The 18224-nt window shown below is 40.2% G+C and overlaps 3 protein-coding genes across 4 annotated transcripts; all 3 read left to right on the top strand.

The window, feature by feature from the left end:
• Positions 1–5644: 5644 nt before the first annotated feature.
• LOC146493155 (uncharacterized) lies at positions 5645–8589 on the top strand. The gene is made up of 4 exons (XM_085148178.1): positions 5645–5778; positions 6381–6467; positions 6944–7514; positions 7646–8589. Exons 2-4 carry the CDS (start codon positions 6397–6399, stop codon positions 7940–7942), a joined length of 939 nt encoding a protein of 312 aa, XP_085004304.1. The 5' UTR covers positions 5645–5778; positions 6381–6396; the 3' UTR covers positions 7943–8589.
• Positions 8590–9469: 880 nt separating this feature from the next.
• LOC146493154 (transmembrane protein 272-like) lies at positions 9470–13393 on the top strand. Of its 2 annotated transcripts, XM_085148184.1 has the most exons (6): positions 9473–9847; positions 10267–10419; positions 10509–10551; positions 10661–10711; positions 10810–11001; positions 12302–13393. In XM_085148184.1, the coding sequence occupies exons 3-6, from the start codon at positions 10509–10511 to the stop codon at positions 12550–12552; spliced, it is 537 nt and encodes a 178-aa protein (XP_085004310.1). In that variant the 5' UTR covers positions 9473–9847; positions 10267–10419; the 3' UTR covers positions 12553–13393. The 2 variants fall into 2 exon arrangements, with proteins under 2 accessions (XP_085004308.1, XP_085004310.1); XM_085148182.1 differs by lacking the exon at positions 10267–10419 and having other exon boundaries at positions 9470–9847.
• Positions 13394–15251: 1858 nt separating this feature from the next.
• mrpl9 (mitochondrial ribosomal protein L9) lies at positions 15252–18117 on the top strand. The gene is made up of 7 exons (XM_085148179.1): positions 15252–15468; positions 16375–16534; positions 16631–16755; positions 16845–16898; positions 16984–17085; positions 17174–17257; positions 17502–18117. The coding sequence occupies exons 1-7, from the start codon at positions 15394–15396 to the stop codon at positions 17769–17771; spliced, it is 870 nt and encodes a 289-aa protein (XP_085004305.1). The 5' UTR covers positions 15252–15393; the 3' UTR covers positions 17772–18117.
• Positions 18118–18224: the final 107 nt, after the last annotated feature.

Here is an 18224-nt window from a genome sequence, read left to right as displayed (position 1 = left end):
ATTAACCACTTTGTGTGTGTGTGTGTGGCCCCTCGTCATACCAAACAAGGCATGACTTCTGATCAACCTCTCCAGTCAGGATGCGACCTTTCAACGAACTAAGATGTGTAAAAAGCAGAAGTGAGCAGTCCTGCACCTCAGATGAACAGAACCTTGTGGTTTCTAAATGTGTAAGGGAAAATTATAGCAACAAAGCTGCTTCTTCCGTCATAGAAGCATAAAACCTAAGAAAACAAACATTTTATCAGCACACACAAGCAGTGGTTATATATATCTTAGCACAAATGACAATCTCAAAAGCATCAACTCTAACAGATACAACAGTCAGGAGCTTAAGAGCAAAAAAAAGTCCAAGCATGTCTTTTATTTTTACTTTTTTATATTGAAAGACTTTTGTGATGTCTTGTTCTGTATAAAGTTTTATTTGATGGTTAGTCAGAGACAATATTACCATTTATTTAATTTTAACATTAAACTTTCAGGATTTTCTGTATCTGTTCGCATTCACCAGAAAATTCCTCTGGACACACCCTGAAGTCTTTGGTTAACCTTCCTAAGACAACACAAGTTTATTCACACGGTCACAACGTATGTCTTACACACATTCTGTATGAAGTACTTTATTTCATGTTTAAGTTTACATAGGAATGCCTAAACCTTGAAAATAACATTGGCACTCTCAGGTGGTCATATGAAGGATGAATTATTGCCCTGAAGATAATCAGCTGTCCCATCACAGATAGACTGGGCTTCTTTTTTTTTTTTAAAGGCTAAAAACCCCCATAATAATATATGATTAAAACAAGCATTTCCACCTTAGACTATATTTGAAACATCCTTGAAGTCAACATAAAGTCACCCACTGGGATGTAGACTTCTGTCCAAAACCTGGAATTGGCCTTTTTAGCTTGTTTTGGAGCCACAGGTGGACTGCTATCTTATCAGGTAACACTAGGAGTACATACAAAGTAACGCAAGATCACAGTCAACATCTCACACTGGGTCAAAGGCCAGGGAATAAAAGTGTGTTTTTAAACCAGATTGCAAACCAACAAGTGAACCCACAATTTTCGAGCCACAACTTCAAAAGCTCTGTCCCTTCTGAGTTTGAGTTGCATCTTTGAAACAAGCAAAAGCATCTGTTCTGCTGACCTGAGACAATGAGGTGGGATATATGGGTGCAGCAGCTCACACAGATAAAATGGGGCACAACCATTAAAAGACTTCAAGACAAATAAAAGGATTTTAATAATGACTGATAATGGATTTCTCATATGGGCCAGAGGGCCAAAGGCCATACAGGGAGTGTCTAAAGTTTAGACCCAGTAGTACCTGCAACTTCTCTAGACTCTAAAGGACACAACCACAACCAAAATAGTGTCAGATATGTACAGATTATGTAAGAGAAGCCATTCTGATAACCAGAGTCATTGGATCAAAGTCTGAAGTATCCAGAGGATTCCTGAGGTCATCATGCTGTCATTAAATATTAACCACTTTGTAAATGGTAAATGGACTGGTTCTTATATAGCGCTTTTCTACTCATCTGAGCACTCAAAGCGCTTTACACAACTTGTGCATTCACCCATTCACACAAGCACATCTCTCTAAGTGCTTTATAGCTAACATTCACACACATTCATACTCCGATGGATGCATCGGAGAGCAATTTGGGGTTAGTATCTTGCCCAAGGATATTTGGCATGCAGACTAGGGGAAGCCAGGAATCGAACCACCAACCTTCCAATCAGTAGATGACCTGCTCTACCACCTGAGCTACAGTCACCCCGTGACTGTGTGTGTGTGTGTGTGTGTGTGTGTGTGTGTGTGTGTGTGTGTGTGTGGGGCCCCTCGTCATACCAAACAAGGCATGACTTCTGATCAACCTCTCCAGTCAGGATGCGACCTTTCAACGAACTAAGATGTGTAAAAAGCAGAAGTGAGCAGTCCTGCACCTCAGATGAACAGAACCTTGTGGTTTCTAAATGTGTAAGGGAAAATTATAGCAACAAAGCTGCTTCTTCCATCATAGAAGCATAAAACCTAAGAAAACAAACATTTTATCAGCACACACAAGCAGTGGTTATATATATCTTAGCACAAATGACAATCTCAAAAGCATCAACTCTAACAGATACAACAGTCAGGAGCTTAAGAGCAAAAAAAAGTCCAAGCATGTCTTTTATTTTTACTTTTTTATATTGAAAGACTTTTGTGATGTCTTGTTCTGTATAAAGTTTTACTTGATGGTTAGTCAGAGACAATATTACCATTTATTTAATTTTAACATTAAACTTTCAGGATTTTCTATCTCTGTTCGCATTCACCTGAAACTTCCTCTGGACACACCCTGAAGTCTTTGGTTAACCTTCCTAAGACAACACAAGTTTATTCACACGGTCACAACGTATGTCTTACACACATTCTGTATGAAGTACTTTATTTCATGTTTAAGTTTACATAGGAATGCCTAAACCTTGAAAATAACATTGGCACTCTCAGGTGGTCATATGAAGGATGAATTATTGCCCTGAAGATAATCAGCTGTCCCATCACAGATAGACTGGGCTTCTTTTTTTTTTTTAAAGGCTAAAAAACCCCATAATAATATATGATTAAAACAAACATCCTTGAAGTCAACATAAAGTCACCCACTGGGATGTAGACTTCTGTCCAAAACCTGGAATTGGCCTTTTTAGCTTGTTTTGGAGCCACAGGTGGACTGCTATCTTATCAGGTAACACTAGGAGTACATACAAAGTAACGCAAGATCACAGTCAACATCTCACACTGGGTCAAAGGCCAGGGAATAAAAGTGTGTTTTTAAACCAGATTGCAAACCAACAAGTGAACCCACAATTTTCGAGCCACAACTTCAAAAGCTCTGTCCCTTCTGAGTTTGAGTTGCATCTTTGAAACAAGCAAAAGCATCTGTTCTGCTGACCTGAGACAATGAGGTGGGATATATGGGTGCAGCAGCTCACACAGATAAAATGGGGCACAACCATTAAAAGACTTCAAGACAAATAAAAGGATTTTAATAATTACTGATAATGGATTTCTCATATGGGGCCAGAGAGGAAAAGTCCATACAGGGAGTGTCTAAAGTTTAGACCCAGTAGTACCTGCAACTTCTCTAGACTCTAAAGGACACAACCATCTCCTGATGTTGATAAGGCAGAGAGTGGACAGAGTATGCACCAGTGTGCGTAAGTGGAAAATAAACTTGACAGTTGTCTGCATAACAATGTAAGGAAATATTGTGTTTCAGGTGACAGCAGGTACAAAGAGAAAAGGAGCAGCCCAAGAATGCAGCCTTGTGGTACCCCCCCCCCCCCCCCCCCCCCCCAGGGGAGGACAGCAGAGGTAGAGGTAAAACCATCAATGCTGACACAAACTTCTGTCATAGAGTTAGTCCCTAAACAATTACAGAGCTGAGCCAGTAATGCCCACCCACTGCTCCAGCCTGGAGATGAGGATTTCACAGTACATTGTGTCAAAGGCAGCTGTTAAGTCCAAAAGCACAACTTGCACACATTCACCAGAATCAGTTGCTAAAAGAATATTATTATTTATAATTATAATTATAAATATATAATTATAATATTAAAAGCTTTACAAGAGTGGCTTTGGTGCTGCGGTGAGTTTTAAACTCAGACTCGAACACTTCCAGAATTGCTTTGTTTATACAGGAAGGACTTTAATGGGGTGTAGATATTTTTTTCCAGGAGGAGACAAAAAAAAAAGAGAGAGAGACTTGAAAAGTAGCTTGAAGTTTGATAAAAACAGGAGGGTCAAAGCCAGATATTTTCAGCAAGGGCAAATAATATACTGAAAGTTATAAACAAGCATACTAGCTATAGACCCAAACCACTTTTTGTATTTGTCCATAAACATGAACAGCTGACATGAATGGCACTGACCATTGACTTGCATTTGGAGCCATTGAGTGGCCATTACACCAACTGCAGTTTTTGGCTCCATTTGATATTTTCTGCTTGTTTTCACAAGGAAACTATCAGGACAGCCAAGGATTATGTACATACTCATAAAAACAGCACACAACACTGACAGTGATAAAATCTTATAAACACTGAACATTAAACGCTTCACCTCCACTGACCATTTGAGTAAAAAGCAGCATAGACATTAATTCATCATTTAAATATGGTGTAAAAGTTACAGGGGGAAGTTCTGCTTAAATTAAGAGACATTTAAGATACTTCTTGTTCCTTTATATTACAGATTTTTTTTTCTCAATTTTAAGGTATCATCCATCACTTATTAACCAAGACTAAATTTGTCAGTGAGTAAATACGGCAATTCTGAGTAAGGTTGTCTATGAATAATGTTATTTCCAGTAAAAACTAGTTTCCAAAAAGCACATGTCAGCTATTTGAGAGATTGTGGATTCTTTAATCTTTACAACTGGACAGACTTCAAAAGCAATTTGTTATGTTTCGCTCAAATTCACCTGGCGTCAAATATTTATTCAAAACTGCAGGAATTTCTGTTCTACATGCTCTGGATTGGTGACATGTAGAGACAGCTAAGCAAACATGATTAAACAAGACAAGGACAAGGCTGTTGTGCAATGTTTGACTGTGATATGAGACAAACTGAGCAAACATCTGCAGATTTTTCCACATGTTTACACACTACCAGATACATCTTAGATTGAGTTAAAAATATATTTGAGTAAAAAAAAATCATGTGTTGTGTCTAAAGAGAACCTAATAGCCTAACTTTCAACACTATATAGTGTTAATGTGGCCCTTAAGTCCATCCACTGCATGAAACCAAAAAATGTTTGGGCTCCTCCCTCTTTAAGCCTACTTTCTTTCTATTGGCTGTTTCTTTTAAACAGAAGGTTTGGACAGCTCCTATAGCCTGACAGCCAAAAATGTGTGCATGTGATGTCCTTATTAGGGTTATCCCCCTAAGTGACATCATGCAGAACCATGATTATTAAATAAAGAATAAAATGTTGAACCGGAGTGTTTGTAGCAGTCTTTTGGCTCACAGTGGTCATTATTTTGACCATGTCTGGCATTAGCATCTGCCACTGTAACAGCATATATTTGACATAAGGACGTTGCATAACAGGTCTCCTGTAAAGTTTGACAATTAAAATCTTGCATTTTTCCTGAAGGTATGATGTGCCTTCTCTTCTTAATAAGAACTGGAAGTGACCATTATTAGGCTTCCCTCCTATAACTGAATTAAAGCCCACCTCACAGCCTTCGATGCACAGTTTGTGTAGATCTTTCCTTGTTAGCATTTTCCATTCAATCCATTTAAGTTCTCCTGAAATTTTCATTCCTATATTAACACTGGGCTTATATTAACCTATGAAGACTTATAAACGCTGTGAGAAATCACTCAGCTGTAACATGACTGCATACAACTGACTTGTACCAAAGAAACATGATCATTTCTGTGTTTTTATTCTCTATTTTAAAACATAATTCAGACAAAAATTAAAGTTTTAAAATATATAAAAACACATGTAAAAGTGGATTTTTCATCCACTTCTTTGGCATTATTTTCATTATGTATATTCAGGGACAGCTACCCCTCGCACTGACGCTCCCACCCGCCCTCACACATGCACAGTGCTGCACTCCCACCCCTCAACTCCTCCTCTGTATTAGTTCCCACAGTAATCTCCCAGATCACCAAATTTTGCCTCTGACACCTCAACTCCCCGCTCTCCCTGTTCGACACTCCCAGGACGTTTCTGGAGTGGACCGAGGACGGCCCCCCAGCTCGTTTCAGGTAAGAACAGAAGCAAACAGCACGGCACATCAGCAGGTTTGACACAGCAGCTGTGGATGTTTGGTTCAGCTTTGGGATTAGAAAGGTTTAAGCCTGCCATTGAAATGGGCCACGGGGTTCAGCAGAGGTCGACCTCGAGCTGGTTCAGAATCAGTTGCTACTGTTCCACTGTTACAGTTTTACTGCTTTTTAGATTGGCGTGTTTTCATGATGGGAACAGCACTTCAGCTTCTGTTTTCTCTGTTTGTTTGTTTTTACATGTTTGTCATCCAACAATACATAATTGACCATAAAAAAACCCTTGTCCTTCAGACAATGGATTTAGGTCGGCACTTGTAATGAGGAGTTTATTACAGACAATATTTTAAATAAATGGATTTTTCAGTGAGCTTGCCTTATTTTAATGAGCACATTTTTAATAAGTCAGCATGTATATTTGGATGACTGCTCCAAACACGTCATTGTTTACATGCAAGATTTTGTAAGATTTTTCTTTAAGTTTTTGTTGCACCTCTTTTCTTTTTTTTTCTTCTTCATTTCTATCATTACATTAAACTGGATCTTGGTATTTGTCATGCTCTTAAATATTTATCTGTTTCCAGGACTGGAAAATCAGAAATGAGGAACAATATGAGACAAGATTCAGTGAAAATGCACAAGTTGTTAATCGAGCTGATGGTCCTGCTGGGGTGAGTAAGTCAAAGAGGGGCTACTTACCCACAACAAATATTCCAAGTGCTAATATATTTCCATTTTAGGTTTGAGTCCAGTTCAGTGCAACTTTTATTTCTTATTGCACCAACAGTTCAGAACATCAAGCACACACAATAAATCAAAAGAAAAAAAGTGTGAAAAATCACAGGCTTTAAGCTTAAACAACAATCTATGAAATACAATAAGAAATATATTTCTGTATACATGGTCAATGTGTGTGGAGAGCAAAGAAGCCCATGCTGTGGTGGGGAGGTCCAATGCCAATCATGAAGGGGTGGCACATTAGACCAATCACAATTATGGATAAATGTACTGGCAGCAGTGTATGTGTGTAAGGAAAATATGAAAGGGTTAAACACACAATATAACACAGCCAAACCAGCAGTGTGAGTGTGTTTGAGGAAAAGTGCTGTACAGTAAATTTAAGTTATTTTATCTGTCTGTGTTTTAGAGTCATTAGTTTGAGTAACGGTGCAATCCAGAGGCCTGACTATGATGACACACCCAACCCAGAGTTCCTCAACCCGGCCTGGATGGCCAGCATCCCTGATGATCGGCTGCTGTCAGAGATCACCATGCCTGGGACACACAACACCATGGCCCTATATGGTGGTGTGTATGCAGAGTGCCAGACCTGGAGCCTGGCGTCCCAGCTCCGTGCTGGTGTTCGCTTCCTAGACATCCGTGTGCGTCATGTCAACGGAAACCTCACCATTCATCACGGGGTGTCCTACCAGCGAGCGCACTTTGGTGACGTCCTGGAGGGAGTGACTGACTTCCTGCAGGAGTATCCAACTGAGACAGTGCTAATGCGTCTAAAGGAGGAGTTCAGTGAGACGGGTGACATCTATGGTGCTGTGGTAGACTACATCAATCGCTACTCTCACTGGGACCTGCTGTGGCACAGCCGACTCGTGCCAACCATGAGTGAGGCTCGAGGGAAGATCATCATCCTGCAGAACTTCAATGGGCCAGATCTGGGGATGCGTTATGATTCAATGGACATAGCTGATGACTGGAAGGTCTGCCTTCATTTTTATACTCAAACTACCTGTGATGTCAGTAGTGTTTTATATTCATTACCATGCCTATGTTCCACGTGATCCAACTTGGTTTCTGCACTATTTTAAATTACACTTGGTGTTCCCTCCAGGTGCCCACACTGGCACATGTGCAGGAGAAATGGCAGAGTGTCTACAACCACTTGGAGGCTGCACCTTCAGGAAACAAAGCCCAGATTTTTCTCACCTACAGCAGTGGAGCCGGAGTGTTCGCGCACCCCAGGGCCGTCGCACAGCTCATCAACCCACAGCTGTACAAGTACCTGAGGGCCAAGACGGACCTGAACCAGCGCTTTGGAATCATATGCATGGACTTTCCCGCTGCCCCTATTATTCAAATGATCATTGACTTCCAATTAAAAGAGGCTTTTAAGACAGAGCAGATCTAATAACACAATTCTTAGCCACTTAACTTCCTCACTGACAAAGTAATTAATCAAACGTTTCGGTGCTAATATCTGACCGAGCTCGGCAAAAGTAATTATGATGGAAAGTTTGCCTGGGATGAAATGTCTGATTTGCGTGTCATTTGCAAAAGATTTGGGGAATAAAATAAATGCAACTCAAAAATAAATCAGAGGTGGCGCCATGTGGAGTTTTTGACAGTAATGAACTGCTGTGAAAACTGCTGACATGTGTTGTAATTGCTGTGGGGACACTGCAGTGAACATAAACCACCAGTTAGGTCATATGGAAATTGGGATAAAGCTTAAACAAGCCAACTGAGTAATATTAATGTTCTTGAACTCGCAGAGTTTAACATGAGTCCAACACTTGAGCTGATATTGAGGTCTTTAGAGAAGCTTGAAACAGCCTCCTCTATGACCTCCAACCAGCACCATATTACCAGGAGTTGTTTTCATCCAGTCACATGGTGGCAGCATTGCTTTGTGAGTGGTACTCCATCTTCCTCTGGCTTATTGCTTACTGTAAGCAGGGAACATCTAGCTTAACCTTTGCATCTCAGACCCACTCCAGCTGTCCAAATTTGCAGATCTTGAACCACATTTCTTAATTGAAGCTCCATTAAACAAACTCCACTGATTTTTATGCAGCAATGTTTGTTTACTACTCTTGTTTTCATGTAGAAAAGCATAGATAAAACATACTTCTGTAATAAGCGTCTGGAGATCAATGCACTACATCACTTGGGTGGAGGTAGAAACAAGGAAGCCTACGGGACCCTCATTTGCTCCATTCTCATCTCTGCAAATAAGGAGCAGTACCGCCAACTGCACTCTCTATCACCCACAATCTCAGGCTTAACGTTTGGTGCTGGCATTGAATCATGGGTAATGTAGGCTCCTGGATTTATTTGGAATTTGATCCTTTGGTCCTACAGTCTTAAAAGGGTGCACCTTGTGCAAGCCTTTGAATATTTTGTTTTGTTTAAAAAAATTAAACAGTTTTTTTCTAAATACTTCACCTGTATAAAAGTGCAATAATAAATTGCTGGGCTTCACCTTTAATTCAGGGATAAGAACATATCCCCAGTTTAGCACCAGTGGTTTTAAAATGCTGCTTAAAACTCTAAACTGAAAACAAGTAGCCAGTGAGCCATAAAGATTAAACTCACTTTAATCAACTTTTTCTAATATTCAATATTCTGTTGAAAGCTCAGAGCAAAAAGACATAAATCAACAGAATACCTTGTATTATTCAAAGACAATCTTTGTCTGGCAAATATTTTAGTGTTGGTGGCTTTGTCGTCCCAGTCTTGACACCATTTATACGATCAAGGTTACTTTATTTGTCCTTCTATAAAATGATGTACAACAAAATTTGTTGCACTTCTGCTTAAAAAATGGTTTTCCCTGTAGTTAAAAAGTAAGAGTAATAATATAAGAGATGAATAAGAAAGAAAATAAATAACAATAAAGTAAATCTCATACAGTCTGTAATTCAAGGTGCTAACGCAGGGGTGGGTAATTCCAGGCCTCCAGGGCCGGTGTCCTGCAGGTTTTAGATCTCACCTTGGGTCAACACACCTGAATCACATGATCAGTTCGTTACCAGGCCTCTGGAGAACTTCAGGACATGTTGAGGAGCTAATTTAGCCATTTAAATCAGCTGTGTTGGTTCAAGGACACATATAAAACCTGCAGGGACACTGGCCCTCGAGGCCTGGAGTTGCCCACCCCTGTGCTAACATATGGTTTTAAAGCAGCATCAGGGTGGTGATTCCCTCTGTGTTTAAAAAAAAAAAAAAAACTATTTAAAAGTCTGTTGCCGTGTGTTTTTAGTGTCCTGTATCATCTGCTTGAAGGCAGAAGTTTGAAGAAATGGAGGCGAGGGTGAGATGAGTCCTTAATAATGTTTGTTGCTTTCTGAAGCACAGTTTTAATGTTCAGCTTCTGTACAAAAACTGTTTGATAGTTGAAGGTGGCAGTCGGTATTTATTTGCACGCGAGAAAAAGCTGATAGTTATAACAGGAAAGCTGATCTTCCTGTGTGCACCACATAGCTGTCCTGTGGCTTACAATGACCTAGCCCTTGTGCTGCTTCATGATTTAACATGTACCGATTATGTCACTTCAAAATATAAAATGTAAATCATTTTATGTTATATATATGATTAATCTAAGAAACAGTATGGTTTACAAGATCAGTGGAAGGATTTCATGTAACTAGTTTGTCTTAAGGAAATCTTAACAAACTGCACGTAAACAGTGTCAGACAACAGAGGTTGATTTTTATCATTATTTCCTCTTAGTGAGACAGTGTTGCAACAGTCGCTGAAAGGCTCGAACGTGTATGTCTTAACATCCTGCACTTTGCTAAGAAGTAGCTAACGGCAACTCGTGTAGTTCTCCTCTTATTTTCTGAATACTTGAAGATTAAAAAGGCTCCACTCACAACTGGACAGGTACCGTTGAGCTCTGCTTCTGCTTCCTCTTCATGTTTTGGCTGTGACAATAATATCTACTGACTGTAGATATTAACCTCTCTCCACAGATGGATCTAAAGCCTCAAACTGCCTCACAAGTCACAGGAATTGGTTAGATTAGTTTCTGCATCTCATTTTTGTCTCACTTTTTCATAATTTTACCTGTTTTACTGTTAAACCAGTCCTTTACCCTCTTTCTCTTCCTTTTTTGTTTTTGTAGTGGTGGTGAACATTATTTGGTGGATGGTAATGATAGCAGCCATTGGACTGGGTGGGTTTACTAATTTTACAGCTTTAGTGAAAACAACACCTTTAGCATTTTGCCTATGATTGATGATGATCTTATATGGTTGTTCTATTGCATCACAGGGGCCACGCACCTGACAAGTTGCACCATACAGCCCCACATCCCCATTTACCTGATAGTGCTGGGGGCAAACAGCATCCTCTCACTGACTCTGACCTACACCAGCAGCGCCTTTGATGATGGAGCGATCCACGTCCTGTCCACAGCCTGTATGACAGTTCTTCACATCTTCAGTTTTGCCTGGTTCATAGCAGGTGTGAGAAAAAAAAACTTTTCTGAACTCTTCATTTTGCATGAAATTAGACACAAAACTCACGTGCACTTACTGGCCAGTTTATTAGATACAACTTTTTAACTGCTTGTTATCACAAATATCTAATCAGCCAATCATATGGCTGCAACTCAGTGCACTCAGAAATGTAGACATGGTTAAAACATCCTGGTCAAAATCAAACTGAGCATCAGAATGAGGAAGTAAGGTGATTTTAAGTGACTTTGAATACAGCATGGTTGTTGGTGCCAGATGTGCTGGTCTTTTGAGTATTTCTAGGGATTACAGAAAACTATTCAAAAAAGGAAAATATCAAGTGAGCAGCAGTTCTCTAAAAAAATACCTCGTGGATCCCAGAAGTAAGGGGAGAATGACCAGACTGCTTCAAGCTTATAGGAAAGCAACAGTAACTCGGATAACCATTAGTTAAAACCAAGTTATGCAGAAGAGCATCTTTGAATGTCAAACCTACAATAGCAGAAAACCACACCGGATGCCACTCCTGTCAGCTAAGAACAGGAACTCAAATGGATAAATATTGCCTGGCATCACGAGCCTTGATTTCTACTAATCAAGACGTTGTAATGGTGTAGGGGACATTTTACTTCTTAATTCAAACTGAGCATGTCCTTTCCTTTTATGACCACATTGTTTGTGTCATAATAATGTGTCTAATGAGTGCATCTATAGTAAAATTGTTAATGTTGGAAATGGAAGTATTTAATCTTATTTGCATTGAGCAAATAAAACAAAAAGAAACTTAGAAAATGCTGCATTCACAACCTAGTAATGCCACACATATACTTACACCCTTCCTTATTAGATATCAGAGACCAGTGCACACGATGTGTGGTTTTCAAGGCTCAGTGAATCTATATTTGTGGTGAAAATAAGAAACCACTCTGTCTTGCAAACACATCCATCAGTAACAATCCAACAATTCCCCCCCCCCCTTTTTTTTTACATTTTGCTTCATGATGCTTAGTTAAAGGATCGTGTAAAATGTTTTTGTAACTTTTACTGAGTTGCGGATCAGTTTGGAAAAAATGGTGATGTAATTGTGTGTAACGAATCAGCACATAGTATCTTCCATGGTCAAGAAACAGATGACAGTGGGTTATTTGTCTTTGCCAATCAAATCTGACCAAACCACAGCCTTTAAAAACACAGTGAATTAGTTCATACTGTTGCTGCTGCGACCTTTAAAGTGAATTCATTGTTAAGGTTTCACTTAGAACTGAAGACGTGTTTCCCCCTGTGTGTTGTCTGTCTTCACCTTACAGGCAGCAGCTGGATTTATTCTGTCTATCCTCCAAACTACTTACCTGGAAAAGCTCCGTACTGCCACAAGGTGACCTACCAGTTTGCGTTTGTCGTCACTACACTGGTGTGGGTCGCACTGGGTCTCATTGTCTTCTGTGGTTGTTGCTTCGGCATGCTGATCTGCTGCAGGACTATGTGTGCTAGACGTCACTTGATACCCAACCGAGGCAGTTTCTATGGTGCAATAAGTGAGTCTGCTGGTGATGTGTGATTTTAAATCCCAGATTATGTCCTCGGGTATTTAAGGAAATTGTCTTTTGGCCAGTGATGCAGATTTTGATCCTCTTTCTGAGGATTGATTTTGTTTTATCACTGTGAGGGTTATTAAAGCTTTCCTCTGCAGCTGCAAACAAGAGTGTTTAAAAAAGCACATTTCCAAAAGGCTACTTGATTTTTGTTTTTCTGCAGACTTCTCCCAAATGCCATAAATAAAGGTGGCTTATTGCACCATACACCAAAAAGTTTAAGGTGTTTGCTTTATGTTGCAGCACCTTGGGGGTTTTTTTGTTTTGTTTTTTTTTTTGTTTTTTTTAGCCCTTCTTGTTTTCCACACGCTGATGAAGTCAGACCTATTAACTGCTGAAACATCACATCCCTTTTACACGCCACCACGACCACTATGAGTGTGAAACTTCCTGTTTGCACCAGAAAAAAACTGTCAGTGACTCTGCAGTAGCATCTAACAAAATGTTGGTGGTACTGCTATTTTGTGTCTTTATTTTCAGCTCTGCCATGTTTCTGTGAGTCATTTTTAGTGCATTTCAGTATGGTGCACAAAGAATTAACCGAACAGTGTTGCTTGAAAATAAAAGCTTTTTTGTTTTTTGTTTTTTTGCATGGTTTTTGAAAAGGGAAAATACTCAACAATCTGTGTTATCTTTCTATGTAGCATGAGATTAATATGATTTAGATTTATGGCAAATTAGGCTGGAAAAACTTCCTCACAGGTTCAGAAGTTTTCAGAGTGTTGAGCTTAAAACTTGTGTAACTGTCATCGCATCCAGCAAAAACACACTGTGGGCCCTGTTTTTTTTTTGTTTTGTTTTGTTGTTTTTTTACAAAAATGGAGGTCAATTACAGCGATTCGAGCTGGTGCTCCTACATACAGTATATAGGGTGTGTATGTAGAAGCCAAATATTTCTAGGTCCAGTGTGTTTTGTTTGTGGGTGTTTGCATGTATCCAGGCATCTCTGTGAATGTAGTGGCTTTATATAGTAAGTGTATTCTAAACAACTGAGAAAACAACCTTGAGAATATTTTTTATTTTTATTCTTTTGCTTAGGTTTTGTTAACTATCTACTACACTGAAGTCTGTATTGCAAGAATAATATTAAATGTTGTTTACAATAAAATTGAATAGCCCTTTTGTTTTGATTTAGGTTTGCCTTGATGAATACAATAATGCTTTTGCAAAAACCAGTCTCCTGCAGAGGGGGTGGACTCTGTCCCATTCTGAAGTTGGTCTTGGTGAGAGGTGGCAAGCTGCTGTGGGTATCTTAATATTAAGATTGGAGAATTTCCCAGAAGAGAAGGTTTATTGCCTGTGCCTTTGGGTACAGGAACCTGTGCTGACTGTTGTCTGCACTTTAGAGTTCAGTTCAGAGTACCCAGCCTTTTGGAGTCCCTGGGTTCCACCTGTCGTCCTACTAGGAGACTTCAATCCTCATCTGGGCAATGACAGTGAGACCTGGAGCGGCATGATTGGGAGAAACGGTCTGCTTGATCTGAACCCGAGTGGTGTTCTGTTACTGGACTTGTGTGAAAAAACTGTTTGTCCATAACGATCAGCATGTTCAACCATAAGGGTGTCCATAAGTGCACATGGCATTAGGACACCGTAGGCCACAAGTCGATGATCGATTTTCTAGTAGTATCACCAGATCTGCAGCAGTATGTTCTGGACACAAGTGAAGAGAGGACCTAAGCTGTCAACTGATAGCTACCCGGTAGTGACTTGGATCAGGTGGCAGGTGGTGATGCTGGAAAGACCTGGTGCGCCTCAGTGTTTAGTGGCATTGTGCTGGCAGCACCTGGCAGAGGCCCCAGTTTGTGAGATCTTCAGCTCATAGAGGCATAAAGACTTTCTGACTGCCTCTAAGAGATTCTGGGAAAATGTGACACGACTCAGCAGAGGAAAGGGGTTTCCCTTGGAGCGCTGCTGACTTCAACTGAGGATATTGTAGTGCGGTGAAAGGAATATTTGGAGAAATTATTTAATCTGACTGATACATCTTCTATTTAGGAAGCATAGTCTGGGGACGAGAGGGACGACTAGTCCATCACTGGGGGTGAAGTCACTTAAGCAGATAAACGTGACAGTCGCAAGAAAAATGTTGAGACATTTTTTAGAGTACATGTTTGAGAACAAGAATTTCCTTTGGAGACAAGAACATTTACATTCTAGATCTCCAAAAAACTCTTTTAAAGTTTTAAAACACATGAAAAAGTGAAAAACCTCTTTTGTTGTGTTAAATCATTATTGTGGAAAGTACAAATTAAGTAAAAAGGTTACTGTTGATTAAAATGTGTTAATAATTTACAGATTAATGATTAATCTCATAAATCATGACACATTGCTTTATCCTACATAAACTGCCTTTATAAGTATCGGTATCTGTATTGTATCTGCAATATTGGCAATGCACTTACTTGGTATCGATACAGCACTAGCAGGCGATCCTGAGGCGACCTCTAAAAAGGGAGCCGCTGAACGAACAGATTGCCTTTTAATATTGCCTGATTAAATGATTGCCTGCAAAATGTTCAGTCTTTACACGTTAAAATAAAAATATAATGAATCATATGACGAATATTTGTGTTATTGCGTTCTATCCATATTTACATTTACGTTTTTATTTTCTTTTTTGAGTTTGAGGTATTTTAAGTCAGGCTTTTTTCTGGTCCTCTGTGCCGCTGGTGGGGTCCTCCTATGCCACACAACAAGCGACGCTGTCAGGCATGCTGCAGATAGGCTAGAGGTGAGTTTACAGAGACCGGAGATAAACTGATGGTAAACTGCTGCAGGAAGACTTACCTCTGATTTGTGGGAGCATGTGGAGCCGCCTCGTCCTCCAGGCTCTGCTCGGCCAGCCTGCCGCCAGGAGCTTCTCTCTGACTGCTGCTCAGGTCGGTGTTTCCAGGGGCTCTGCGCTCTCCTGCACTACCGCAAATCTCTGTGCTCTAGCCCGCACAGTGCATCCACTGTGCTAAAGCACAGAGATTTGTAGTCTCTACCAGGTTGTTTAGATTTTGTATAACAAAGTTGACACCAACTACTTTTAGTTAGCTTATAATAAACTGGGTTGAGACATACCGATAAAATAAATGCAATTTTATACAGAAAACCCACACTAAGCACGACTCTCATAGAGGTTTAAGTCTGAAGTGCTATTGTGGTAGAGGCAATTAAATTATCTAGAAACCTGCTTGTGCTAGATCCGTCAATTTGTTAAGGTTATACAGACTCCAAGAAGCATAGATGCTAAAAACCATCTAAACACCCACCTACGTGCCTTGAATGTACTTTATTTTGAGAGATTTAGCAAAGTGCCCATTAATACGCGTGTCTTTCTTCTGCACTATTTTCAGGTAGATCTTTGATGGGCAGAGGGTTAATTTCTTGTTGTTAAAAATATTTACATAAAAATATCCTCAGAATGTACAAATTACAGTTATTATTAGTTGGCTCACTTATTTTGTGGGTGGATGTGACAATTGGAAGGTTGGTGGTTGATGTAAGGAGCTTGGAAAGAAAAGCGTCTGGACTTCTTAAAGTTTCTTGAAGTCCAGACGCTTTTCTTTCCAGATTCCTTAGACTATGATGACCTGGATGACTGAGAACTTTCACAGTCATGTTGGAGGTTGATCCTTGGCTCCTCTAATCTTCATGTTGAAGTATCATTGGGCAAGATTACCTGAGGGATAAAGCAATATATATGTATGAATGTATATTTAACAACCTTGGTATCACAGAAGCTAGAGTCCACTTTCAAAATGTGTAAAGTCACGTGTGGTTGCTTGATGTTTCTGCAGAACACAGTCGTGGTGGAGCGATGGTGGCAAGTGCCCTTGTCCAAAGTAGGGAGTCCACCGAGGCTTCACCCTCGAAGACACAGAATCTACAAGCTGGTCGAGGATACCAAGCATGCTCCTAAGGAGAAGATGGAGCTCATCCTGACTCAGACAGTACCAAGTGAGTATCACAAGGAAGTTTAAACTAGTCACGATGTGTTTTCTAAAATTCTTTGTAATATGAAAACATCTTTTTGTTTTGTTTTTTTTGTGACAGAGCTCGGCGGGCGAGGAGACACCGTGTTTGTAAGAAAGTCTGTTGGACGAAACAAGCTGCTGCCTCAAGGCCTCGCAGTGTATCCATCACCAGATAACAAACAGATGTTTGCAGAAGAGCTACGTGTGTGTACTCCATTTATATTCCATCATATATTTCAAATGTATTAAAGAGCAGTAGTCAACATCACCTTTGTTTGTTTTTGTTTACACAGCTTTTGCGTGAGGGGAAAGCAGGAGACAGAATCCAAACCCGCACAGGACAACTGGTAAGTTTCATGTCAGGCGCTTTTGCTCAGTACAACAAATAGTTTTAAAACAAAGATTTTAACGGGGGTTTCTTTCTGTTTTCAGACTGTGGAGCTCCTGAAATGCTCCAAGCTAAAGATAAACAGAATGCCCTCCAAGGAGTTTCAGCTCAATAAAGAAGTAGTCTGCAGACAGTTTGCTAAGAAGGTGTGATGCCTTTGACTCAGTTTTTATCCATGTTTCTAATTAATTCTGTTAACCAGATAAGATATTCATATTGCTTTTGTTCCCATAGTTGGGGATAGTGGTGCCATCTCATGCACTGAGTCTTCCATTTGAACCTATTAAGGATGTAGGTGACTACTGGTGCGATGTCACGGTAAGATAAACTATATCAGTGCATCTCGTGGGCAACCTTTTGCACCAAGTGTAGCTTCGTACTGTGTCTTTGCAGCAGAAAGAAGTTGTAGTTACTCCATGTAAGCTCCATGCTGCAAAAAAACAATTGTTTTCCTATTATTCTTATAATAAATAAACCCTTAGTTATGCATTATTTATTTATTTTCTGGACTGCTGTTTTACCAGATAACACACTGCTCATGTTTCTATGTTATTTCTTTCAGGTTAATGGCTTGGACACTGTTCGCGTTCCCATATCTCTGTTCCCATACGAGGATCCGTCTGCAAGCTCTCAGCGGCAGTTGAAAGCCCAAAAGCGGCAGCAGGCAGCTGCAGCTGATTCAGAAGCTGCTGATGAGGAGGGCGCCGTTTTAAAGGCAGTTTCTGACACAGAGGCCGAGGCTGGTGAAGGGCCTGCAGGATCCACTGCTGCAGCTACACAGACAACGGCAGACACAACAGCGCCACCAAGTGGAAGCCTGAAAAAAGATTAAAGGACTCAAAATGTGGATGATGTTTGGCTGTAATGCACATGTGTGCGTAGCAACAGCTGTCTGTCTATTAAAATTGCTCAGTGTCACATTCTGATTATTTTGAACAGTTGTTCAAAAACGGGGCAGCAGTCAGATACCAACACTCCTCCCTCTCCTCATCCACTTCCCAGGGATACGGAGTGGTTCCCAAACCAGCTAGAGGTATAATCTCTCTCTGGTGTGTCCTATGTCTGACACAGGGTCGCCTCCTGCCCAGGAGGAAGTATACTGGCAGTGTGGAGGTGTAGCATCTCCACTATCGAGTCCTCCCGAATGACCAGGCTCCTTAAATCTAAGGGAGAGTCCACACACTTTAAAACACAATATTTATAACAGTTTTTAAAATCAGTTTTCAGGATGAGAATAAATAACACAAAACTGGTAAAGAGCCATCAGGATCAGCAGCTACACAGG

This window comes from Neolamprologus multifasciatus, chromosome 22 (assembly GCF_963576455.1).
Source record: "Neolamprologus multifasciatus chromosome 22, fNeoMul1.2, whole genome shotgun sequence".
Taxonomy (NCBI): domain Eukaryota; kingdom Metazoa; phylum Chordata; class Actinopteri; order Cichliformes; family Cichlidae; genus Neolamprologus; species Neolamprologus multifasciatus.
Note: the sequence above shows the minus strand (reverse complement) of the source record. Positions and strands in the feature narration are given on the sequence as shown.

Excerpts from the sequence above, each read along its gene's own strand:
- mrpl9 (XM_085148179.1), top strand. The coding sequence starts at position 15,394 with ATGTGGAGCCGCCTCGTCCTCCAGGCTCTGCTCGGCCAGCCTGCCGCC. Across the intron at positions 16,535-16,630 it reads CCTGACTCAGACAGTACCAA|AGCTCGGCGGGCGAGGAGAC; the intron begins GTGAGTATCACA and ends TTTTTGTGACAG. Across the intron at positions 16,756-16,844 it reads TGTTTGCAGAAGAGCTACGT|CTTTTGCGTGAGGGGAAAGC; the intron begins GTGTGTACTCCA and ends TTGTTTACACAG.
- LOC146493154 (XM_085148182.1), top strand. Across the intron at positions 10,552-10,660 it reads CTCACAAGTCACAGGAATTG|TGGTGGTGAACATTATTTGG; the intron begins GTTAGATTAGTT and ends TTGTTTTTGTAG. Across the intron at positions 11,002-12,301 it reads TTTTGCCTGGTTCATAGCAG|GCAGCAGCTGGATTTATTCT; the intron begins GTGTGAGAAAAA and ends TTCACCTTACAG.
- LOC146493155 (XM_085148178.1), top strand. The coding sequence starts at position 6,397 with ATGAGGAACAATATGAGACAAGATTCAGTGAAAATGCACAAGTTGTTA. Across the intron at positions 6,468-6,943 it reads GAGCTGATGGTCCTGCTGGG|AGTCATTAGTTTGAGTAACG; the intron begins GTGAGTAAGTCA and ends TCTGTGTTTTAG. Across the intron at positions 7,515-7,645 it reads ACATAGCTGATGACTGGAAG|GTGCCCACACTGGCACATGT; the intron begins GTCTGCCTTCAT and ends TGTTCCCTCCAG.